Raw genomic sequence first — 26998 nt, 5'->3', positions numbered from 1 at the left:
TTTCAGTTGGGAGTTCCAATGACATCTATTGGAAAGATGGATTCCTTTCAACAGGATAGTGAGAAACGTGCCAAGAGATCAAGCTATTTTGAGGTAATAAATTCAGTTTCTGTAGAGGCTGTCTTGTTTAATTTCTTCCATATCAATATCTCAATACCGTTAGAATCAAGGCTCTTTGACTCTCATACTCCACATCAGCTTTCCACAGCAATTGTTGGATTATGAATGTATTCATTTTGCTATTAACAAGAGTCAGTGAATATTTATTTATGGTATTAAAGCAAACTCTTAACTATTCATGTATAGCATGATACAGCAAATGCTGAAAGCGGTTTTTGCCGATGAACAATATGGCTCACGATGGTCTTGTTAAAAAATGGTGAATCAGGTATACATAATTCTTCTTGGTTCTCCCTATTTTTTTCTACTAAAGAGTAAAAAAAATATAGGTGGATATGATTTATTGACCAGAAAGTAAAGTACTGACTGATTCAGAGTTCTTGAATGGGGGAGAGTGAGGTGATACAATGCATATCACATTATATAACATCCTTATGAGCTTCCAGATGTCTTGAATATTATTACCCTAGCTGTAGCTGTGCAGCCTTTTATGGCATGGTGGCATTTCAAGGAATAAATTCCTGCCAGGTACCCATTTACCTCACCTGGGTTTAGAGCAGTACAATGTGGATGAATTTCTTGCTAAAGAAATTTATGTCATGGCTGGGATTGGAACACATGACCCTCTATTTTAAAGTCAGAAAACTAATCCATTAGACCACAATACTCCACATACCTGATTCATGAATCAGGTATACTTTCTATATGACAACGTCATCAAGGGCTTTAGGTCACATGATAGTCTAGACCAATATTGGAATATGCCAACACATAAATGGCTAGTTCGTAACTTCACAAGTTTCAGGCTTGAAAATGAAAGTCAGAAATTTATTTTTTTCTATATTTTTGTTAATTTGTTAGGACTTTATACTGACTCTTATTCAGAGGCTGAGAGCAAGGTTTCTACAATAGGCTCTGTCAAATGGGGGGGGGGGGGCGAACCTGAGCACAGCCAAGTCTGTCACTGTATGTATGCAACTGTGCATAAACTCTGTAAAATGTTTCTCCCCCTTTTCCTTCATTACTCTCTTGTCTCGTCTTTCTCTTCATACATGGTTCTCCCTCTATCCTTTCTATCAGTCTTTATTCCCCTTCTCTCAAATTCTCTCTTTATCTCTCTTCCCCACTCTCTTTTCCATGACTACACTTTGCACTTTAACTTTGAATGCATTTGTTTCCTATGCTTTCTGCTTAGTGCACTGTGTGTCTATGATACTTTGTATAATTAGAAGTTTATAGATTCACTGAATTTAATATATTCTGATGAAGCCTTGTCGGCAAAATATTCAGATTCATTTATTGGTCCATATTAAAAACTTTGAAATTTGTCCTCCACTGGCAGTACATTATAATATTAAATACTAAACACTAATGATGTATAATTTTACAAATTATATTGAAATTGAATGAATATAAATGAACATGTACTGCAATACAATAAAAAGGAATTAGCAAAATAATTACTCATATAACAGAATGACAAACTGGTGGAGATAGATAACTGAGGAGAAAGGATGGAAGAGACCATGTAAAAGCAAAAAGAAAGAAGTCAGCTGGATAGAAAAATTGAGACAGATAGGCTTTTTACACAGGATTTTCTTAACCCCGGACTATCGCTAACCCCGTACTATCCTTAACCCCGTACTATTTATTTTCCTTTTCACACATGCCAAATTGTTTTTGCTAACCCCGGATAAGGAATGCTTGCTTTTTACACACGAAACTCGCTAACCCCGGACTATTGGTAGCTCATGAATATTCACGAGCGCACTGAGGGGTCATTCGGGTCATATCCAAAATCGCTGACTTCTGGCGCGCGCTTTTTTTCATCGCCGTGATCGCTGTTCATGAATATTCATTATACTTACCTCTGATTGGACAACAGGGCCGGCTCTGTTGCGGGGCATGAATGGGAGCGCTTAGCCCACTTTCGTTTTACACATGCGATCTTAACCCCGTACTATTGCTCTTAGCACCGCAATTGGTGGGATAACCCTGCTTTTTTGCAGGGCCAAATAATCCCGTACTATAGGTGGGGTTAGCCCACTTTGCAAAAATGCTGTGTAAAACGAAAGTGGGCTAAGCTTAACCCCGTACTATAGGTGGGGCTAAATTGCCATTTAGCCCCACCAATAGTACGGGGTTAAGGAAATTTTAGCCTGTCTAAAAAGGGTAAGAGAGTGGCAAATATAAATGAAAGGGAAGAAAGAAAAGGGAGAAAGGGCAAAAGAGGGGAAATGGAGGGAAAGAGAGAGAGAGAAGGGAAAAAATACAACATGGAGAGAAGATACACAGCTGCAATTAAATAATTGCATTTAAATACCAGCTTTGTGTTGCATGAATAGAAGTGACAGAGGCAAGAATATTGTTTTATTCTTCTCTCATACATGTATTGTGTGCTTTGATTATTTCACCTGCAACTGACATTAGACCAATATCATTATTTTTTTTTATTTATATATAATTATATTTTTATTTATAGATGTATTTGTATGTGTTTATTCACTCATGAAGTTCATGATGAGTTGAGTAATATATACCGGAAGGAAATGGATGTGTACACCCATTGAGAGGTGCTGGATATGGCCTTTAAACGTTTGATACCAGATCAACTTCCACTCTCTGGTATTTCTTACTCATAACTGAACCTCCCTCAGACTGGATGGAGTGATAGTGCTACCATGACATGGTTTACATACAGGGCTCTACCAGTATTCAATACCTGCATGCTAGATGGCTGGAGCTAAAAAAAAATCCATTCTGAATACAAGGAAAACCAATGATTTGCGTTGAGTGATTCTGTACGTTTGTATCCTATCCTGGATCCTAATGATATCTTTTGATGATGTGAGCCTTGTCTTTATAATGGTTTTCTACTTGAAACTATGGACCTACTACGTTGAAACCAAGGATTGTGGTTTATTTTAACTGTACATACTTCAGTAGAACACATTGAGTTGATGTGCTTTTCACCTTTCCCTATCCTGCTGAAATTTTGTCTGGAATTATAACATCAAAGAAAACAGTGAGGATACAAGCTTTCCAGCAAATGCCATAATTTCAACAGCCTGAAATTGAATTTTGGGGCCAAGGAATTAATTACTTTTTTTTATAGGATTGCTTTATAGTGGATGACCATCCTGTTTCTTCATGAAGACTGATCAATGTTTCATTGAATTAATGACATTCTAGACATTTAATGAGACCCTTTTTGATAAGCAGTAATATTCTGCACATTGGAACAATGCTATTAAGCATTTTACAGAGATCCAGTCATTGGATTTCAACTTTCCCACATACATGTACAATGTATGCAGAATTTATTTTCTCAGAGGAGTATTCCAGCAATGATTTGTAAACTCACTAACTGCTAATAAAGCCAATGACAATGAGGGTTACATCCTGCTGGGTTACCATTTCAAACCTGGATGAAGAGAGGCTTAAAGTGAATTGACACCTTGGCAAAGGGCGCTAGTGCCTCAGTGAATTTGAACATGTGACCCTTTGATTAGGCCTACGATGCAAGATTCAGAGCCACAACACTTCCACTGATACATGTAATATAAATCAAGAAAGAATGGATCTGGGATGTTTCAACATTATTGACCATACTGTACCCTACAGTAACATTACATCAAACTGTGATTCTCTGATTTTGGATTATACACTATACAATCTATTATTTTCACAATGTCTGTGACAAAAAAGATGAGGAATTCAAACCTTGGACCTGGCTTCTCCAAGTGGCCCAGTGATAACCGCTGTTTTAAGATACAGTTGCAATCTATTGAAGATGTATGTTTGTTTTGTTTATACGTTTATTGACTTGAATTTCCATTTAACATTCTGCCATCATTGTAAACTCCATGATGGGTAAAGCAATATTATCATCGAATGGATACTCACCAAACCACAATTCCTATTCTTTTATTTTTCTGTTTTTTTGTGACCAATCAGTGTAAACTTCCTTTTAGCAGGGTTGTGATCTTTGTCTGATAGCAACAAGGAGCAAAGAGTTTCCCAATAAAAATCATTGAAAGTAAAGATGCCAAAATTCTTTGACAAGTGAAAATAAAAGGTGACACATACACAAAGACACATTGCACTTTCAAATTGATCTGACAAGCAAAAGAAAAAGGGTAATCAAATATTGAAACCGCTGGATGTTGAAAGTGTTTGGGCATTGGATGATTTATTACTTACTGAGAGGTTGAAAAGGAGACATTTACTATATGTATGCTGTCTTAGCAACTAACAGTGTCTCCCAGAAAAATGAAACCAAGAATTGATGATGTTTTACTTGTAGAATAACTTAAAGTGATTGGTTAACATTGGTTTGACTTTTAAAAAATCTGAGCTAGAAGGTCACACTTGTCACCTGTGTCTGTGATATGTTACAAAAATGAAGCCCAGAAAAAATTGCATTCATAAATAATTATTTAGTGCTTCAAAAATTGAAATATAAAGTGACCGGAAACACCATCTTAATTTCATCCCATACACTTATGTGTACTATTTAGGTGTCTATAAGATACTTATTTACAAAATCGGGGTTTGCCTTGTAGTTTTAGCTTTTCAGTCTCAATAATGGTTGTTTTCAGGGTTTATAACTTCTAATACATGCACTTGTACACATGTTTCATCTAGGTTTGAGAATTTTTTAAATCGGCTGCTCACAAAGTTAAACAATACCTTTAATCACAAATATGATCAATAAATGATATATATCATGTATCATTGTAAACTTTTTTTTTCATATGACACATTATTCATGCTTATGAGTGAATTAAAAACAATTTAAAGAAAGGATACAACTTTGGTGGATGGTATCTCAATCTAAAAAAAAACAGAATAACATATCTTAAAAATTTCAATATGTAGGGGAAGGCGGGGTAAGTTGAGCATAGGGGCAAGTTGAGCCACCAGCCCCAGGCCAATAATGAATGAGTCAGACATTGTGGTGGTGTCATGTATTGATGACCCATAGCGTAACCCCTAACCCCACCGCATTGTTTCCAACTTTGAAACAAAAAGTAGTTTTTTAGAGGGGAAAATGTGAATTTCAGCCAAAAAAGTAAAAAAGAGTGTGAAATAGATAAGTGCTTTATAAACACACACGTCTTTAAATATAATAAAGACATGATAACAACATTATTAGTCCAGGTATGGATCTTCATTCTTGTCATAGTCTTTTATATGATGGATGCATAATAAATGTGTGGATACAAAATTATCGCACTAAGTTCGGACTGGGGTAAGTTGAGCCAAACAGCATGGGGTAAGTTGAGCCATGGTAATTCCTATGGTAATGTATCTTAAAAAACAAACAAACCATAAAAGTCGATTTAAATGCAGGCTCAAAGGAGCAAATTGACATGACTGCTCTTTTCCTTTTACAGAATGTTAGTATTTATAGAAAATTAGCAAGTGAAAAGACTTTAAACAAAAATTGACATGCTGGTTCTCCCCCATACATTTTGTACATAGTTTTTGTGGCTCAACTTACCCCAGAAGGTGGCTCAAACTTACCCCATATATGGGGCAAGTTGAGCCATTTGACATCGGTTTTTTCAAAGGTCACGATGACTTTCAGTGTTGGGGTAGAAAGTTATATATAGGTGGAAAATATTTCAGAAGAATGAAATTTCAAGGCAAGGTACTTATTTCGACAAGATTATTAATCATATCAATTCTAACATGCAAAAAGCAAAAACTGTCACAACTTACCCCGCCTTCCCCTACTCCTTTAAGGTCAAGTCCATCTCAGAAAAATGTTGATTTGAATCAATAGAGAAAAATCAGACAAGCACAATGCTGAAGATTTCATCAAAATTGGATGTAAAATAACTTATGACATACCAAATTTCGCTTATTTTCAACAAAATAGTTATATGAACGAGCCAGTTACATCCAAATGAGAGAGTCGATGATGTCACTCACTCACTAATTCTTTTGTTTTTAATTGTTTGAATTATACAATATTTCAATTTTTACGAATTTGACAATTAGGACCTCCTTGCCTGGAACACAAAATATTAAAGTAATGGAATTCCAAGTGTTCAGGGAGGAATGAAACTTCATTTCACATGACAATAACGAGAAAATAAAAATATTTCATATTGCATATAATGAAATACAAAAGAAATAGTGAGTGATGTCATTAACTCTCTCATTTGGATGTAACTGGCTCGTTCATATAACTATTTTGTTGAAAATAAGCGAAATTTTAAAATGCCATAACTTATTTTACGTCCGATTTTGATGAAATTTTCAGTGTTATGCTTGTTGAATTTTTCTCTTTTTATTCAAATCAAGTTTTTGTTGGGGTGGACTTGTCCTTTTTAATAATGATACCTCGATCAAAGAAAATAAGGAAGGAATATGAAATATCTGTTTCATTGAAATAATGCTTTCATACCCATAATGTTAAACAAATGTGCATTTTCATTTTTTCACTGCTTGCCTACCATAGCAATGGCATGGTTAACAAAGGACATTGCTCATCATCAACAAAACAGAATGGTTATTAAAAATGACAGCTAGCCTGTAATTATGTTTGTCATAGTTTAGAATCCATCTACGTTATTTCTCTTTCAGATGTTATCTAGTATCTCTAGTGAATTGGATTTAATGTTGAATGATCTGAAAAAGAATGACGAGTCTTTTGATCCTGCATCTCCAAGATCACCGCGTACTGTTTCTTATGTGGCATCTGAAACAAAAGACAGGTAAGAAGGATTTCATTGAAAAAATATTGATTTTTTAAGTCCTAAGAAGGGGCAGAGGTTACAAAGTATACAAGATAATCAATGATACAATAGTTAATTGACTAGTTCAAATAATAATGTCATTAATTAGAGTAGTTAAAATAGAATGCAACCTGAGTGGAATGCAAATGAAAGGAAATTCAAAGAAGCATGTCCGTTGGTGAAAGTTTTGAGTTCTAAAATTTGTATGAAGCAATAATATCTGGGGACTCTGAAGTAGTCACATATTATGATGAAGAGTAGGTATAATTTACTCTGTAGGCAAAGACCTTTGGTCTTTGCAGACTGCTGTGGCTGCTGATACAGACAGAGGCCCATATTGTCAAAAGAGGTTTTAATTGTATCATCGTACAAAACCATGGTTTTTGCAGATTTAATATTGCATTAGGTGCCTCTTTCCGTATGCGCACATTGGACTTTTCTTAATGTACATGTATGCAATGAAAGTGTATTTATGTACACAGATCTCCGAAACACGGGGGGGGGGGGGGGCACATGCATTGACGAGTGGATACCATGTGTGACCAGTAATACATGTAACAAGGATCTCTTTTTCAAGATAGGGCACGTTATTTACTTGTACGTAATGTAATAAGAGTGTCAAAAACACTAAAATAATGGATATGGAAAAAGGTATATATTTCACTAGGAAAACCGTGTTTACAATCCAAATTGCGAGGGTATGAAAAAATAGAATACTTTATAAAGGATGTACTTTTTGCCCCAACATTACTTGTTTAGGGTCTGATTTTAAGGGAGGAGTGTGGGGTGGTGCTAAACCCAATGATAGTAAAGGGAAAGCCGATGTCCACAACATCACAAGATGTCGTTGTACTTGTTAAAGTTCCTGTTTCACTATCACGATCTGAAAACCTGATCTATCCCTATCATTAAATCGGCGGAGAATGGGATAGGAATCAGTTGAAATGGGGAGCAGCGTAATAACAACGTTGTGAAGATGGGGTAACAGCGGGCACTTTATTCCGATCGGCATGATCGGCTAGATATTTTTAACATGTTCAAAGTATGATGCCGATCTTCCTGATCAGAAAACACACATTTTGAATCGTGGGGGAAGCTGGAAAAGCGTAAGTATCATGGCCCACAGTCGTTGGAAGAGCGTAATCGGGTCTTTCCTGGCATACTAACAGCGGCATGCGAATGTAATGAATCTCCCCATTCCTTTGGAACACTTATAGTACTGAAAATTATTTTTCGCTGACACGTGGTAAAATGGTTCATTTTCCCCTGATCCTACCCAATTTGAAAGCTCTTTTTAAATTGTAGCAACATCGGCATAGTGGAACAGGGGCTTTTTGGGGACAATTCAGGGAATACTTGTCAAGGGTACCATTTTGTTTGCTGTTTTGTTTCGAATACTTATTAAGGGTAGGGTTTCGCACGCCAATACTAGTTCAGCAGTGCATTTTCAGAACATTTGTTTAGGGTGCTTTTTGAAACCCCATGGTCACGCATGGAATCCACCCGTCTTATTCCTCATCCAAATTTCATCCAAACCTCCTCCATTTTGATTCTTTTACAATTCTCCTTCCACGCATTTATTGTATCACCGAGGTTGTATTCCCCTTTTTGACATTTAACACTTATAACTATGAAAAATAAAAAAAGTACGAGGGAGTTGAAAAATCAGAGAGATTGAAATTAACATAACATGTAAATTGGGTTTTATACCACCCGGCATAAAATTTGGAAACTAATTGTCTTCACATCATTAAATGGTTGTGTGTATAATGAAAAAGTAATTAAATTCCAAAGTGGTAAAAATCAACAATGGAGTCACAACAATTTATCTTATTTGAATGATATTAATATCTATTCATAATTAAACATTTGGGAATAATAAAATATTTCTTGTTTCTCCCAGTATGATAAAGAAATACCCTGCTGAATCAATGGACATCAACCCCATAATGAGAAATATTTTGTTTAAGCCCTTATCAAATGAATATAATATATAGCTTGAGAAGTTACTGCATTGAATATATGAATAACTTATTCATAGGACTTTGACCTAGTACATATTGGTCTCTGAATGATGTCATCAAAACATGGAATTTTTACCTGAGAAATAGAGTACATGTATGTATTTTATGAAATTCATTATTATTGTTAGAGGAAATGAATAGTCATTAAAGTCAGGATTAAGATTAGAACTTCTTACCTCAGATATCCTGGTAATATGATATGTAAATCTAATAGATATTTATCAACTATCTGAAAAATTGATTTGATGCATTTTATACCTTTTATTCTGAAGCAGTGGAATTGTATTAAATGTGAATACATTTTCATTTTGTTCTGTTTGTAGGAACTTACCCAGAAGTAGTAAGAGTCTGTCTACTTCAGACATAGATGAGGTGAAGTATGTTCCTTTTGTGTAATGATGACACAGCAATTAATCTGCCTGTAGAGAAGCGTTATATCAATACCCAATGATGATGTAGCTATATTGAGGAACCTGACAGTCATACTAATAAAACTGACTCCAAACAGGCCAATAGTTGGTTGTTTACTCAGTCTGTAGTCTATTTCACCAAGGTGACTGTTGGGTTAGTAATCTTACCCCGCTTTCTGACAAGCCTGACGTATTATCAAGATAGATATTGGACATACATGTATGGATAGAGGACCCTTTCTTGTGTCTTAATATACAAGACTATAAATAACTTAAATATTGTATATGAAATAAAATGAGAAATACATATATCTGTGTGATTTTAGATGATAATTTTTGGCATTACATCTGTTTGTTTCAGTTTTGTTCAACTGGAGTGACATCATCATCAGGCAGTAATCACATCTCCGCTCCAGACCCATTGATTGCATTGGACCCTATCATTCATAATAAATCAGAATACAAGACTTCTCTTGGCCATTCTATGCCTGATAATACCCTGACGATGATGACTCGTTTAGTCCATACTAAACCAATTTGGTATTTACCACACACTCAAAGGGCTGCAGCAATACATTATCTACAGGGTCAACCTGTTGGGGTGAGTACTTCCATTCTAATCACGTTCTTTGATCATCTTGGGCCGTGTTTATGCTTCCACTTTTCAGGCCAGAATCAGCGTTTCCAAACGTGATTAGTCCAAAACACGGTTGCGTCCATGCTTTCATTTAAACGCTGTTTCAAAAAGCCGATCGTAAACTCACAAAAAGGTGCGTTTGTAAATGTCGTTTGACCAGAATCAGGCTTTCTGGAGAAGTATAAACAGAACCACGATCGTAAACATGTTTAAATGACGTCATTTGGTACATGCTTCCGATGAGATGAAATTCCGCATGCAAATACAGTCGTATTGCTCCATGTTATCTCCACGTAATAACGAAAATCAGAAAAAAAACTTTCAAAAAAAGGCGCGCCCAGAACCACGTTTACGATCAGCGTTTTAAATTGACATTTGAAATCGCTGATTCTGTCCTCTCAATGGAAGCATGAACACACCCTAATTTGCCAACACTGACAAGTTGACATAATCTGACAGTTACCATACTAACAATCAGATACTACATTTGCTTTTCTGCCAGTCAAAATAAAGGAAATATTTCATTAAAATCCTGTTTTAAATTTCAATTGATTTAATAAAAACAACAAATTTTTGTCCTCAGAATTATATTACAAAACAGACATTTCAGATTTTGTGAGATAAAAGTTTTCAGGTTGGTGGTACTTTATAAAGCAAATGTAATTGGGTGTTCTTGAATAGCAGAATCTCAATGTTATGATATATTTTTTTGCAGACGTTTGTGGTCCGACAGGCAAGGCAGAAAGATAAACTGTCTTTGACTATGAAGCATCCTGGTTCAGGAAAGGGTCCATATATTGAGAGTTACCCCATTGAAACCACAGTACAAGGTAATTAAATCACAGTTTTAGTCAGAGTTGACTGTCTGTCTATCCCTAATTGTCTCTATTTTTTTATACTTTAATTATGTGACTTTATTCTTTGGCAGGAGGTTTGATTACATAGTTTTGTACTTAGGAGAGATTGAAATCCAGATTATGAATTCCATTTTTTTTTAATTTGCAGAGGAAAAATACACTGACAGTATTTAGTGCTTGAATAGTTGGAGACTTTCAGCACTTGACAATGTTTTTGTGATTTCTTTGTTTTGCATATAGTTGGCCAAGATTGTTATGTCAGGAAAAGCTGTATACCTCAATCTGAATGCAGATAATAAAACATGGCAAAAACTTGACCAGAGATGTATAGGTTTCAGGACCATGTTCTTTGTTATCATTGCAGGAGTTAAGTTGTCCAAGGGAGACATGGTGTTTCCTCTGTTGGATAACCTGATAGCATACCACATGCAGACTGAGGCTCAATTACCATGCCAACTGACTCTTCCCAAAGCAGTTATGGCAGCGAGGAATTTGAGAGAAATTCAGTCTTTGGCACTACTTGAGGAAGGTATGAACCATCAACCCTGTTACTTTTTGGCATCCTTCAATTTGTTTTCATTCATGAATGCTTGAAATGTGCAGTTGCATCACATGAAAGACATAGTATTAGTTGTGATAGTAATTAACTTTTATTTTATAGAAATGACAATTTTTAATGTTACTTTTCTATAACAAACTATATTCATATAAATATGGTTCAAAATGTTCTGCTTTCTCAGATGACACTAATGCTCTATTATACATGTATAATGTATCAGTTTACTTGGGGAGGAGCTATCCCCCTCCCCTATGATATTTTAAGCCGTGAAAAAATATGAGAAAAGAAAAAAGATTATTAAACTGGAGGGGAAAAAAAGAGAACATCGAAAGAGTGGTATAGGTCATGTAACTCTATATTACCCTTGTAGTTGCTTTGAGAAAAATTAAATGATAATAATAATAATAGGCATTTATATAACGCTGTCTATCTAGAAATATTCTATTCTGAGGCGCACAAGAAGAGAAAGAATGAGAAAGTTTGGTTGAGTGTCAAAGTGCCAATAACTAGAAAAGATAAGACTTTGGTTTAAATTTGAAGGTCTCCAGTGATGGTATAATTCTTAAATTCAATGGCAAGTTATTCCAAAAAGAAAGTGCTGAGGCAGAGAAAGCTCGCGCACCATATGCTATACGTGTCTTGGGAGTCTAGAGATTAAGTTTTCTTGCAACTCTTTTAAAATACTGTGGTGCTGCTTTGGTCAGTTTATCACTAGTGTTTACATTTTTCGTTTTTCAGATTTCTGGAAGTCATTACACAGCAGACCTCCAACACCAAAAGATTTATTCAAAAAAGTTTCTTTGATGCATCTTTCGCCAACATTATCAAAACCGAGCATGCCAGTAACCAGCTCTATGAATAAGCAACAAGATCAGTCAAACATCACATATCCTGCCTCTCATCTTGTCGCTGGGCTGTCAAGTAAGGCAGATGTTCCAGGCATGTATGGTGTCATCAATACTACACCTCCTGCTATTTATGCTAATACCAATGACAATAATGATTCAATGAAACCTATAAGGAACTCAATCCATGATTTATCAGCACATGCAAGAAGTAGCTTCAATCCGCTTGCAAGCTTACAGAGACCATCTTCAGAATTTGATCGTCAAGATATGCGTTTTAGCAGTGCTAGTGAGTTTGAATTTATGACATCTACAAGTGAACAGCGCTACCCTCCACCTAGATGTGCACCCCCTCCTCCACCGAGTGGAGAGGAACCCTTCAAAATGCCACCCTCTTCAAGATATACTTGGTCACTTTCTTCAGACAATGTCCAGTATTGTTTGCCACATGACCAGCCTTATTTGCCACCTAAGCAAAAATCACCAGAGAAATCAGCGCTCCAGAATACAGGTCAGGATCCTTATAGAATACCGGCTTTTGATAGGACGAGAATGAATCCAAGTGTTACCTCATTGATTACTCAGCAACATGGTAATTACAGAACCCCTCCCACACCTGCTAGTTGTAGACAATCTAAATCCTATTATGACTCACAGGAGCCTCCAAATGCCTCAAGGGCAACAGAACAAATTCAAAACATCCTGCAGCCGTTAACTACATGCAACAACAGCAGCAGCAGTACTGAACCCGTACCATGGCATGCCCTTCCAGAATTTGACCCGCTGTTTTGCACAAGTGAAAACAGGGAGATATCTCAACACACAGATATTGCTTCAGAACTTATGAGAGATTGCTTGATTGGAGATATTCAATATGAAATTGAGGAATTAGCAGACAGCACCAACAACAATAGCAAATCAGAACAAATGGCACCTATGTCTAATTATCCAGAAAGGACTTCATGTGAAATACCTAAACTCATTCAAGTGAATGATGAGGATTCAGAAGAGGGAGGAACAGCTTCTGATCGGGAAATTGAAGATATTCTTAAGAATGAATCTTTGGACAGTTCTTACCAATCAGACTCTGAATTGAATCCATCAAGTTCATTTAGTGAGGGTGTACCTTTCACAGAGAATGAGAATGGTAATCATCTCTTACTCAGTCAATCATTGGAATTTAGTACAGTAGAAAGAAGTGAGGTGGAACAATCTGGTGAAGAAGATAAGAAGGATGATAAGAGGATTAAATCCGGACTTTCACATTTCAAGAAGCTCAGATTACTTGGTAAGTTTTCATTCATTTCTATTACTAAAATAAATCCAAATTTAAGGTAAAAGTGCAGGATTCAAATCTTTTTGTCCTAATGAGATTTCAATCATGATCTTTATTAAAAAGATTTTTATGCAATATCTTATTCATCCAAAATACAACATGGATTGACAATTTGACTTTTTTCAATGACCGAGGCTTAGATGTCCTTAAATAATGGAACACAGGGTGGATAATCCACTAACTGAGAGCAGTTTCCTTATTAACAGCAACTTATCGGCTTAATATGTATCCTTCTCTAATTTTAATCCTGTTCAGAATTTCCCTGTCAAAAGAAAAACTGTTTGCAACAATAAAAATTGTTTCAAGAACTTCCTGGCAACATTTAACAAACATTTTGATATCTTACAGACCCTAGCAAAATCCCAAATTCCAAATGTTCGCAAACATTTGCCACTTAGTGATATGCCCCCTTGACATCCATGGATGCCATTTGTCCACAATTATATACATTTGATGTAATTTGTTTTCATGTTCAAAACTGTATGTATCTATCACAGCTAAGAAAAGTTCGCGTGGAGCTACTAAGAAACTGCATAGGATATCAGGGAAGAGCAAGAAGAGAGATGCTAGTACTGACATTCAAGAGGCAATATTAAGGTAACATGTAGATGAATGCTCAATATAACCATATTGACCTATTTTCTGAAGTCCAGTCCATTTTAACTTCAACCATGGTCTAATTCTGTGCTAAGATTATGGGAAGCCAAAATGTCAAATTTGTGTACACTTTATATTTTTTTATAATCTTTACTGTGCTCTTTCCCCATGCTTTGATGGTGAAGAAAACCATTTTATTTTTTGTATTCCCAGATAGAATGATTTGAGTGTAAGAAGGAATAGTCTGATTTGTTAGACCCCTGTTATTTTAACATAAGTAATGATAGAGATAATAGATTTTGTTACTCTGGTCAGAAAATATTTTCTTTGGAAATATGTGTATTGACTACATGTACAGATGTAAATGATTATCATGATTATCATATCAATGAAGATGTTTGTTAGTGGGAGAGATAGCACTTTATGGATGTTTAACTACTTAATTAGAATGTAAATGACTTTATTAATTAATGCTAGATTATATGTTACAAACATAGGCAACATTTGCTTGAACAATATTGGTTTAAAAATGGCTGAAATTGGTGAAATACAAACAGTGAATCATGTGGGAAGGACCAATGAGATCGCTGTTGCTGCGAAAAGGTGTGTGATCTGTGTGCACATTTTATGCAGGAATATCTGAGCAGAAATCATTGGAGCTTGGTTTATTTTTAAAATGTAATGTTACTTTAAAGTTTTCAGATTATATGAATATAATGTCAAATGGTGTCTCGCTTGGATGTTTCAATGAAATTTGGACAATCTTTTTATCATTTTGTCATGATAGCCTTTAACAGTGATGTTTGGATTGTTTTTATGTATAGAGTGGCTGGAAATAAAAACATTGGTCTTGGAGCTCTGTTACATGGATTTATCAGGACACAGGAAGAGAAGTGTGAGAGTGATAAACCTGACATTGTACTAAGAAGCATCAGACAATTTATGAGTGGTACAAAGAATTATCTTCTCAACAAAAGAGAACCAGAAATTGATGCTGTCATTGATAGAGTGAGTAAATATATCAACAACAGTAATGATTCGCTCTCTCATAACAATTTTCATTACAGTCCATATGGGTCTGGAGATTTTATCAATTTCTTCTTGAAAAATGTCATCTTTCAGAAAATCTATTAAGATGCCCCTTTAGAGGAAACCTTCAGCTGTATTCAGACTGTATATTGACAAAGATCTACTTTGATCTTTTCCATGAAATTGCAAGATTACCACTGCAGTATTATAACTATAAACTGCAAAAAAAATTGTTAACATGAAATGTTCCTAAATTATCACAAAGCAAAGAAATGTAAATAATGCACTTAAATATTACTTTAAAGGATTCCTTCAACCAAAATTCAAGTTGATTCCTATCGATGTACAGATCTTGAAGGAAACCAAAACCCAAGAAGAAAATCGATCTTATTGGAAAGAGTAAAACAAGAGGAAAAATTTAAAACAAGTTTCATCAATAGGCAAATTATGGACGATTAAAAAGTCTTATTGTACTTTCTATGGGGATCCTCAAGTTAGCAACCATTCTTCAAAATGGCTGATTTTGTGGACAACCCTCCTTTTGTTTTGTACACAGATTTTCGGATTTTCCCCTTTATTTTACATATTTCACATCATTTCATCTTGACCTTGACATATGTGGTGTGAATTATATTTTGCCATGACATATATTATGCTCAGAGTGAGGCAGTATGCAATTAGAAAGACAATGGGGAAAATCTGAAAAATTGTGTATAAAACAAATAGTGTTGTCCACAAAATCAGCTATTTTGAAGCATGTTTGCCAATTTGAGGATCCCCATAGAAAGTACAAGACCTATTGAACGTCCATACCTTGCTTATTTCACAACTGATTTTGATTTTACTATTTCCAATAAGATTGTTTATCTTCTTGGGTTTTGGATTCCTTTAAATCAACAGTCCCTTAAATATCCAAGATTTCATAAATCAAATAATTACAAGAATGAGAAAAGGAACCACCCCCTCAAAAAGTATCACTATGATTTATGATAGAGAATGTTATGTAACTTTCCACAGCGCAGCACATGCTTACAATTTAATCCCATGCTTAATACTAGACACCTCCTTTCTGTTGCTTGTCATGCTATGGTATGTATGACATTGCACCGATTATGTTGACAGGTGGACAATTCTGGCCAAGCTTCATAACTGCGCTGTCCCTTTGTTACCCCACTACATGATGTAATATTTGGCTGATGATGTCACTATGAAGCATGTTAGAACTTTTCCAAGGGTACTACAACCTGTACCTTGTATTTGAAATTCATACTCGTGTCCTCTAATCATTTGGAGTATTTGTATTTAAGTGTTCATTTATTTAGATGCTCATGTACTACACATTTTTACGCTTATTCATTTATATACTTATACATTTGTATAATGATATGTTCATGTACTTATATCTTATTTATTTGTAAAGTCATATGATTATATACTCATTTATTTGTATATTCATTCATTTTGGGGGATGTATTAAAATCAATTGTCTTCAGGTACCAGGTGCCTGGATACAGTGCCTATTTTACTATTTCTCTGTACCGAACTCCCATGCACTGATGAAATGACCTTAATGTCCAATGTATTCCATGTGATTCTTTTGTAATTCATGTTCATTTCAATAATTAAATCCATTTACCAACCCTCAAGAACCTTATGATCCTCATCATCTAATCTCTAACAAATTCCAGTTGCTAAGAAATCATGCGGGGAATGGGCCTTTGCTCATGCACGGCCTAACTTGTGGAATTCTCTTCCACATAGTTTGAAAACCCAGACTTCAGTGACCACCTTCAAGGGCAACCTGAAAACATACCTGTTTAAGAGTGCTTTTTGATAGACATTGACTTATTTTCCAGACATGTATTATAAGTAAATAGCTTTTGTTGTTGTTGCGCTCTGGAGGGACTTGAGCATCTAATCAAGGTGGAAAGTGAGCTATACAAACCTCATGTATTATTAAATTATTATTATCTATTGACTCATTTATTTGAATATCCATTAATATGTTTACTCATTTAGTTTTATATAATTCATTTGATCAGTCTTGTAAACTTCTCTGACCCCCCTTCCTCCTGGTGCATTTTGAGAAAATACTTTCAAATGCGTATTTGTAGGAATCGATGAAATATAAATGTATGTTAATGTGCACACAAACATATTTTCAAAGATGACATGTTTGAGTATTGCATTGCATATTAATCTATTCTTTATACAGCACATGGATGAGTTGGATCTAGCCAGTTTGGAAGCCATTGTTGAGAGTGCTCTGTATCAATGTGTCCTGGAACCATTGAAATCAGATATAGGAATGAGCTGCATCAATGAATATAACAGGTTAGACAATAGTTTTATATATCACCCATACATAGGAATGAGCTGCATCAATTGATACAACAGGTTTAGACAATATTTTTATATATCACCCATACATAGGAATGAGCTGCATCAATTGATACAACAGGTTTAGACAATAGTTTTATATATCACCCATACATAGGAATGAGCTGCATCAATGAATATAACAGGTTTAGACAATAGTTTTATATATCACCCATACATAGGAATGAGCTGCATCAATGAATATAACAGGTTTAGACAATAGTTTTATATATCACCCATACATAGGAATGGGCTGCATCAATTGATACAACAGGTTTAGACAATATTTTTATATATCACCCATACATAGGAATGAGCTGCATCAATTGATACAACAGGTTTAGACAATAGTTTTATATATCACCCATACATAGGAATGGGCTGCATCAATGAATATAACAGGTTTAGACAATAGTTTTATATATCACCCATACATAGGAATGAGCTGCATCAATGAATATAACAGGTTAGACAATAGTTTTATATATCACCCATACATAGGAATGAGCTGCATCAATGAATATAACAGGTTTAGACAATAGTTTTATATATCACCCATACATAGGAATGGGCTACATCAATGAATATAACAGGTTAGACAATAGTTTTTTATATCACCCATTCATAAAATAAAAAAGATGTTTTCAAATTAAACGGCAAAGAATTCCAAAGTACTGGATCATGAAAGAAAATAGATTTATGTGAAAGGCAAGTTTTAGGAAAGTAAAAGTTCGCAGTGTTTGTAGTTGGATATTCATGAATATTACAATTCAATATTGAACATTTCAATAAAATGATGGTAAAAGTCCTTTGGAACATAGATACATAAAAGTCCCATTTCGTATTTGTACATATCATCAGTATTCAAAATTTTAAGTGAATGAAAAATAAGATAAGAATGGGCATAAATAGGGGAGTTGTTTATAATTCTGACAACACATTCTTTAAGTTTGTGTAATCTCTTTAAATACATATTTGCAGCACTTCCCCAAGCAAGAATGCCACAATTTAAAAAAGGTGATATAATAGCATAATACAGCATTTTATGGTGGAAAAAATGCAATTTTTAGATCAATCACCCTACGATCATCAGAATTTATAAAGTATAACCAATTGATAACCTTTTATAATTCACCCAGATAGAGGAATGAGCTGCATCAATGAATATAACGGGTCAGATATATAAAAAGATATATTGATTAAATTAAATTATTAATTATAGTGAGCTCTTCTTGATTTCTTCTGATTAGGAATGGATCAATGGCCTTAATGGATCACAATATCATGCAAGCAAAGAAACGAACACCAGAGGAACTAGGAATAAAGGTATTATCAATTATCTCATTATAAAACACTCAGTATATGCATAATATGTTTTCTGTATGTGTAAAAGTAATTAAAATAGTATTTGCACTGGTCAGGGGTATTAACTCAATTAAACTTTAATAGATTTGTCATTCCATATTAATTACTGGTAGGTAACTTTAACAGCATCATAATACTAATTGAACTGCTATTCTCCTGTTTTTAATAAAAGTTCCAATATGTATTGTTCCACTACTTCCCTGTATTTATTTGTCTGTGATAAATTTGTCATACATTGTTCTAAATGTAAGCCGCAAGGTAATTTTTATGTACTTGTGTTTGTGCAGTGAAGAATTCTTATAGTGGTAAATTTATATGTAATTAGAAGTATGTATAAATTAATTTTTCCTGTCATAATGTACAACATTGTTTGATTCTACATAGAAAATGCTGAATCCCCATTTTTTCTGATTTATGATTCAATTCAGGGCTTCCAAAGTCTACATAAAACCCCTTTTTCTAATATATGAATACAATATATTAGCTTGATATACCCATTGAGTGGCATCAATTTTTACGATTTTGAATTGCAATAACAAATAGGTTTTTAGAGAAGTGATATATTTTGTATTTATTAAATATAGCATATTTGCAATATAGTTACAAAGATCTTCATGAAAAGGTATAAAAGGTATATGTAACTTACACAAAACGACACAACACGGTCACAATACAACACGTCACACCAAAACTAACCTAAATGTACAGCACAGAACCAGACAGTACAAGACAATTAACATAAGACGTTTTCTCTCTGAAAAGTTAGACATTGATAATGACATATTCATGTAAATGATTGACATTATTCCAAATAATTTGATTGATTGCAGTCAAACTACATTCCACCTGAAGGAGAAGATCTAGATATGATTAGACAACTCTTTTCACAACTTCAAGAGGCTTACTCTCCAATCACTAAACTGGATTTACTCTTAAACATTGTATCTGCAATATACAAATCAGTAAGTAAACAAATTATTAACCATTTTGAATATCATACTTCAACAACCCTCATCTTCCTGTCTCCCACTGAAAAAAATATTATGAATTGAAGTAAAGTACTGACTTTATAATGTTCTAACATTTATATTGTGAAATTTCTACAAAAGAATTTCTTCAGCTATGCATTCCATAGTGAAGAGGGCAATGTTTGATTTATTATTGATTAATAGTGTAAATAGTTCTGAATTTTTCTTTGTTGAATATGTAAATCAAAATTCATAGATGAGTCTGTGGAATGCCTTGTCATTCAAAGATGTTTTAAGTGGACTTTTAAAAATGATAACTGATTACATATCTTACTTTAAATACACATCTTACAATGTATCAAAACTTTCAATATGAATAATCTTTGCATTTACCAAATTTAAATGAGGCTTAATTCCCCCCCCCCCCTTTGCAGGTCCAAGATAGAACCAGTGGAGAAGCAGTAACAAACTCAATGGGAGCTGATGGTATATATGAATCATTGACTCATCTTTTATGGTTGTCTTTATCTATCTATCTTTTGTTTTAATAATAATAGTAATAATAAACAGTTCTTGTATAGCGCATATCACAATTATGAATAATGTCTCTATGCGCTTCTAAAGGACTTGGATATTATTACCCCAGCTGTAGCTTGGCAACCATAATTACAGCGCACATGCATTTCAAAGAATAAATTCCTGCTAGGTACCCATTCACTTCACCTGGGTTGAGTGCAGCACAATGTGGATAAATTTCTTGCCGAAGTATGGTATATGTCCACTTGGTGTGCAACCAGTTTGTCTATCTGTTGTGTCACATCCTAGTTCATATACAACCATTTACTTTTCAACAAAAAGATATTGAGAAAAACAGCTTGGCTACAAGTCATTTCATGTCCAATACTTGGATAAAAATTAATATTTTGTCATAGTTTCTGAACTAAATTGTCATATCCATTCATTTCCCTATTCCTTGAAGCTTGGATATACAATTATGTGAAATGTATTATGTTTCCAAGTTAAGGTCCAATGTCATTTGAGGTCAATGACTATTAAAGTGTTATCAAATTAATGTTTTTTTTTCTTATTTTGAAATATTATTCATCAGCAATACTTACTTTTCCAGTTAGACTGCCAAAGAAATTTCACTTTGTAACACTTTTATTGAAGTACCTGTTTCTTCTTTTTCCAGATTTCCTACCAATGCTAATCTATGTATTAGTACAATGTGAGATGATAAGCATAGAGATTGAGGCAGACTATATGTGGGGCCTTCTTGATCCTTCTATGCTGTCAGGAGAGGGTGGATATTACCTGACAACACTCAGCAGTGCAAGTAAGTATATTCAGTTATTCATCATCAAGTTGATCAAACACCACTTCACCTGATTTCTTTAAAATATTCCAGAGTTAGAAAGCATCTGAATTGTTATATTCCTTGTTAATTTTCTGGTCCCCAATGGCTTAATGGTTGCATTTTCTTGGAATATTTTCACAGAGCCCACCATCTAACAAAATCCGGACAGGAAGAATTGCACCTTATTCGTTAAAGAAAAATACTTCTTAGTCGTTATCATTAAAGCAGTTGAATGTTTCATTGAAATGCAAATAGGCATATCTCATTTGATCAAAGAAAGGAGGCATTGAATGCCTGTCCATGGTGTAATGTAGTATGCTTAGTTTGTAAGTTTTTACTGGAATGCTCCCAAGGGAATGGGAAAGTACATACTTAGTGTGCAGACAAATCAGGATCAGATGACTTGGGTAGAAATATATCTTTAAAATGTGCAGATGTGTTCTTAACATGTGAAGTACTGTGAAATAAGAACTTTCTTCCTATTTCTCTGCATGTTTTGGCACTGCTTTTTACATAAATATCTCCTGGTATTTATTTTTGAATTGGAGTATTGCTTCCTAGTTCCTTCTTAATGTTGGCACTAATCTAATGTCCATTTTGTTCCCCCTTCACATGCATGCTAAAGACATATACCGCACATTAACAATAATACTAATAATTGGCATGTATGTAGTGCATAATCAAAGCTCTTCACAATTATTACCCGGTTACTGGATTTATAGCTTATAGATTTATAGCCACAATGACGGTTGTTTCCTACCAGTACCCAATTAGCACCTGGGTGAGAGTGGCAATGATGGGTTTCGAACACACAACCCTCTGATTACAAGGCGAGAGTCAAAACCACTTCATCACAGCGCTTCCACACATTTCACATATTCATTGCCTGCCTTCGTCTTTTATTTTTTTCCTTTCATATATTCCCGTGGGGACGCAGTGAAAATATACAACAAAGTGCTGGACATGATTTACTGTTTCCAAATTGCCCTTATAAATTACCATTCACCATCATCAGCTTAATAATAAAAACAGCTTTGATTGGGTGTAATTGGCCTTTGCTGATATTTAATTTTGAAGATACATGTAACTTTTCAGAAAAGTTACATGTACATGCATGCATATTTGCATGGTTCTTACCGCCAAATCCTAAACAAAAAATCTATATAACTGTTTTAGGGAGATACCAGCTCTTCTACTCAATTGCTCCACCTGTCACCCTGCTTGATTGCCCCACTACCTCACATTGTACTTTTTTCCTGTATTTCATTTTCAGAAATCTGCATGTGATGACCTTAGGTTTCACATAAGTGCTTAAAAACTTTTAATTTTGATGGTATATAATAATGTAAAAATAAAGTTATAACTAAATATCTGTGAATGTCTGGTACTGCCATAATGGTACTTTACTGCAGGTTTTTTTTTTAATTTCATTTATGACATTTGCAGGTGATATTTAATGGTCAAGTCCACCTCAGAAAAATGTTGATTTGAATCAAAAGAGAAAAATCAGACAAGCACAATGCTGAAAATTTCATCAAAATCGGATATAAAATAAGAAAGTTATGACATTTCAAAATTTCACTTATTTTTAACAAAATAGTTATATGAACGAGCCAGTTACATCCAAACGAGAGAGTCGATGATGTCACTCACTATTTTTTTTTTTTTTTTTTTTGAATTATACAATATTTCAATTTTTACGAATTTGGTGATTAGGCCCTCCTTGCCTGAAGCACAAAATGTTAAAATAATGGAATTCCATGTGTTCAGGAAGGAATAAAACTTCATTTCACATGACAATGACGATACAATAAAAATATTTCCTATTTCATATAATGAAATACAAAAGAAATAGTGAGTGAGTGACGTCATCAGTTCCTCATTTGCATACCGACCGAGATGTGCATATAACTGTTTTGTGAAATGAAGCGAAATTTAAAAATGCCATAACTTTCTTATTTTACATCCAATTTCGATGAAATTTTCAGTGTTATGCTTGTTGAATTTTTCTCTTTTTATTCAAATCTAGTTTTTCTTAGGGTGGACTTGTCCTTTAAGGGTCTATCTTTAAACTGTATTTTGCATACCCTCCCATTGGTAGATCCCTTTATAATGGTTCAAATCAAATTATGTTTACAGTCTGTGTCTTGAAGCAGTTTGAAGAGGATTTTGAAGGAGAGAGACATGGTTTCTTAACAGTGCTGGTAGCAGTAAGTCAAGATCCAGTCTGTATTAGTCTCAAGACATTACCTGTATCACCTGATATGCAAGCTACTCAAATATGTAAGTATATCTAGTTGGTTTATTTCAATGATTAGATTATCTAACTCTTTAAGTCTTAACTATATTCCCTAATCTAGCTCATCCTGAATTATTTTAAAAATCACTCCCTTCATCAAGTTCCTGTTGAAATCATAATGATCCCATTGCAGGGTGAACACAGAGGCTGCTGTCTTTATACAGTGAACAATGATTTGAACACATATTATTTAAACAACCAAGACCTTTAAAAAGATTGAACATGTTTTATATGGGGGGGGGGTCATCATTCCCTGTTCTCATGGTTGTTGGTGGATGCCTTGGGTCTGGATATGGATTTAGCACATTTTTTGTTTTGGTAGAGAATGATGAATTTGCTGAACCACAAATTTTATTTGCCTTTTTCTGATGTATTTGCCCATGAACTGCAATTTTATTTGCCCATGTGTAATTTCGTCTAAATTTTGTACATTCTTCTAATAATGTGTGTTTGTTATTTCCCTGTGCAGGTGAAATGTTAGCTCATCGAATGGATCTGGAAGATACTCAAGACTATAGGCTATATTTACTAAGAGACTCAGAAGGTGAGTAACATATAGTATCTCTTAAACCTTTTGTATATCTACTAATTCCTTGTGATGGTTTTGGCTGTGTAGGAAGGAAATAGCCTTAGAACACTTCAAGGACAAATCCACCCCAACAAAACGATGGTTTGAATAAAAAGAGAAAAACCAAACAAGAATAACACTGAAAATTTCATCAAAATCTGATGTAAAATAAGAAAGTTATTACCTTTCGAAGTTTCGTTTAATTTCACAAAATAGTTATATTCACATCCTGGTCGGTATTCAAATTATGAGACTGATGACATCATCAACTCACTATGTATTATGTATTTCATTACATGGAATATGAAATATTTGAATTTTCTCCTCATTGTCATAAAAAACAAAGTTTTATTCCTCCGTGAACGTGTATAATTATGGTTGTACAATTTTGTGGTTTAAACAAGAGAGTCTTTATTGTCAAATCTGTAAAAGTTGAAAATTTGTAGAGTTCAAACAATAAAAACAAAAGAATTAGCGAGTGGGGATGTCGTTGACTCTTTCATTTGCATATAACTAAGTTGTGCATAATATTGTTTTGTAAAAATAAGTGAAACTTTATAAAACTGTGCTTATTTTCTTAATTTACACCCGATTTTGATTAAATTTTCAGTGTTAGGCTTGTTTCAGTTTTCTCTTTTTATTCAAATCAACTATTTGTTTGGGTGGACTTGACCTCTAAGTAAGAGATGAAAAGGAAAAAAATATCAATTTCTCTGCTTGCTCACATCGAATTTGTGTTAAATCAGTAAAATCATTAATGAAAACAAAACCCTTTTACAAAAAGAGATATAATCAGAGTAAATGAAATCTATTTTATCTTTCAGAGATTGAAGTAGAAGATTGTGAATGTCCATTGGATATCAAGAATGAAGAAGAATCAGATGGAAGGAGAAGCTGTCGTTTTGTATTCAGACCAGTACATACAGAAGTTAATTGGCCTCGTACTAGTGGATTGAGATAAATGATGCTTCACAATTATTTATATTATAATTATTTTTCAACCTTATTTAAACTAGTGCCATAATCTTCATCTCATATACATTTTGGTCTTTTTGCTTGACTAGGAACAAAATAATGTGTGGACTTCTGGAGATATATAGTATTTTTTTCTTAAATTTGTTGCAAATTACTTCATAGTGAATATACAACGTTTTATGGTTTGATCTGATTTCTAGGCATCCACAGAGTTTTATTTGATGGAGTAACTTTTTATCAGGCTCATAGAAGTGAAAGATCTGATATATGTTTTGGGGTTCCAAGGTCCAAAATCAAAGGAAGTCATTATGCACCTAAAATGTGTTTTCTTTCATGATAAATAAAGAAGTGCTTCACAAAGTAACATCAATTTTGATTGATGTATAGGCAATTCTATAAAATGATAAACCATTTTGTATGTCCGGCCCCCATTTTTCTCAAGTCTTACTTCACTTCATAAACTGTGCAAGTCATTGTTCTTTGAGAACATTACAGACTGTAAAAAGAAAGAGGAAATCAGGGACAGAAAAGTTCATGAAGGTCCCACACATAGGGGGTCGGACGTGCACATTTTATGGAATTGCCCATATGCATTTTGGAGTGACAATCTGATTAAGAATGAAATTCATTATTTTTTACATCAAAAAAGTAAAATATTTACAATATTTTGTTTTATGGCATTGTCAGTGACAAGGCATAAATTTTGACTACACATAATGGAGAATCCATCTAGTTTACGGGAAAAAAAATCCTTTATAAATTTCATTTATTGTAATAATATACTGTAGTACTATTGTTGGTGCCTTAGAAAATACTTACATATTTCCAAGTATCAGGTGATTTCATAAAAGGACAATACAAATGCCTTGGCCTATCCATTTATACTCACAAATGTGATAAGCCTTTAATGTAAGTTTTCATAAATGTCCCAATGTCAACAAAATCCTGTTCTCTAAATTTAGCCTTGTTCTCTTTTGTTTATAGCATTGACATCCCCCCCCAAAAAAAATAATAATAATTGCAAGTGAAATTGATGGTCAATAGATTTTCAAAATTATGGTAATAGTCGGGATAATGCTTGTTTTAAAATATGATAACTAAAATTGATTTAATGAAAGGTCCTAATCTGCCCCCACTTTCAATACTTTTAAGATTTTTTGCAAATTAAGTGGAGAAATTGACATTTGGCAACCAGAATTTTACTAATCTTTTGATAAAAATTCCTGACATTTCCAATTATAATGATTAAATTGGAGACTAATAGTTGTGAAATTAATAACCAAAATCATGAATTTGACGCTGAGTTTGAAGGTTGTGAAATTGACAACTACAAGACTGTAGGTCATATGATTGGCCATTCTTCAAGGTCAACATACTTTTGGATATGCAGATATAAAGATCATAGAGGGATTTGAAGAAAAATTTTGAGGATTATGTGTGCATACTGTGCAACCTTTAAAGTGTTAAAACTGTAGGCCTGTCAATCTTCTTACTTTGCTGTTGATGCAAAGAATATCTTCTACACTCATACAGATACACTAGCTACAGCAGCACAGCAATGCAAAAAAGTAAAAGAAACTGTCTGCATGCATGCTCGCTTTCAAATAGTGCCATCTTTTGGCCAAAACAACACATACTAAACACATTTATTTTAATCTAATAGTGCTTTCTATTTCCCACATTATTGCCATGATTTCTAATATGGTATTCAAGAGATACATGTAGCAAATGAAATAAATGCTTTTATAGGGATTATCCAAACAAGGTTTACAGCATTTTGCAGCATAATGATGTTTAGAAAGGATGTTATATGTAAATCGATACAGGTTTTGAAAGTTGTTGCAGTACTTTCTTGTAAGCTGCTGCGTAGACCTACAATAATGTATGTACCCGAATATTTGTCCATGTTATGGAACTAGGAGCC

The 26998-nt window shown here is 34.1% G+C and overlaps 1 protein-coding gene across 1 annotated transcript; it reads left to right on the top strand.

Moving 5' to 3' along the window:
* LOC121419384 (protein sprint-like) lies at positions 1-25576 on the top strand. The gene is made up of 17 exons (XM_041613838.1): positions 1-93; positions 6718-6848; positions 9217-9265; positions 9665-9904; positions 10656-10770; positions 11162-11326; positions 12095-13489; positions 14035-14134; positions 14959-15142; positions 17379-17497; positions 18793-18868; positions 19738-19869; positions 20310-20361; positions 21068-21211; positions 23372-23515; positions 24001-24075; positions 24924-25576. The coding sequence occupies exons 1-17, from the start codon at positions 19-21 to the stop codon at positions 25058-25060; spliced, it is 3333 nt and encodes a 1110-aa protein (XP_041469772.1). The 5' UTR covers positions 1-18; the 3' UTR covers positions 25061-25576.
* The last annotated feature ends 1422 nt before the right edge of the window (positions 25577-26998 follow it).

Source organism: Lytechinus variegatus, chromosome 7 (genome assembly GCF_018143015.1).
Source record: "Lytechinus variegatus isolate NC3 chromosome 7, Lvar_3.0, whole genome shotgun sequence".
NCBI lineage: Eukaryota > Metazoa > Echinodermata > Echinoidea > Temnopleuroida > Toxopneustidae > Lytechinus > Lytechinus variegatus.
Note: the sequence above shows the minus strand (reverse complement) of the source record. Positions and strands in the feature narration are given on the sequence as shown.

Bases quoted from the DNA above. Each gene is read 5' to 3' on its own strand.
- LOC121419384 (XM_041613838.1), top strand. From the start codon at position 19: ATGACATCTATTGGAAAGATGGATTCCTTTCAACAGGATAGTGAGAAA. The intron at 9,266-9,664 runs GTGAAGTATGTT...TGTTTGTTTCAG, and splicing joins CTACTTCAGACATAGATGAG to TTTTGTTCAACTGGAGTGAC. The intron at 19,870-20,309 runs GTAAGTAAACAA...CCCCCTTTGCAG, and splicing joins TATCTGCAATATACAAATCA to GTCCAAGATAGAACCAGTGG.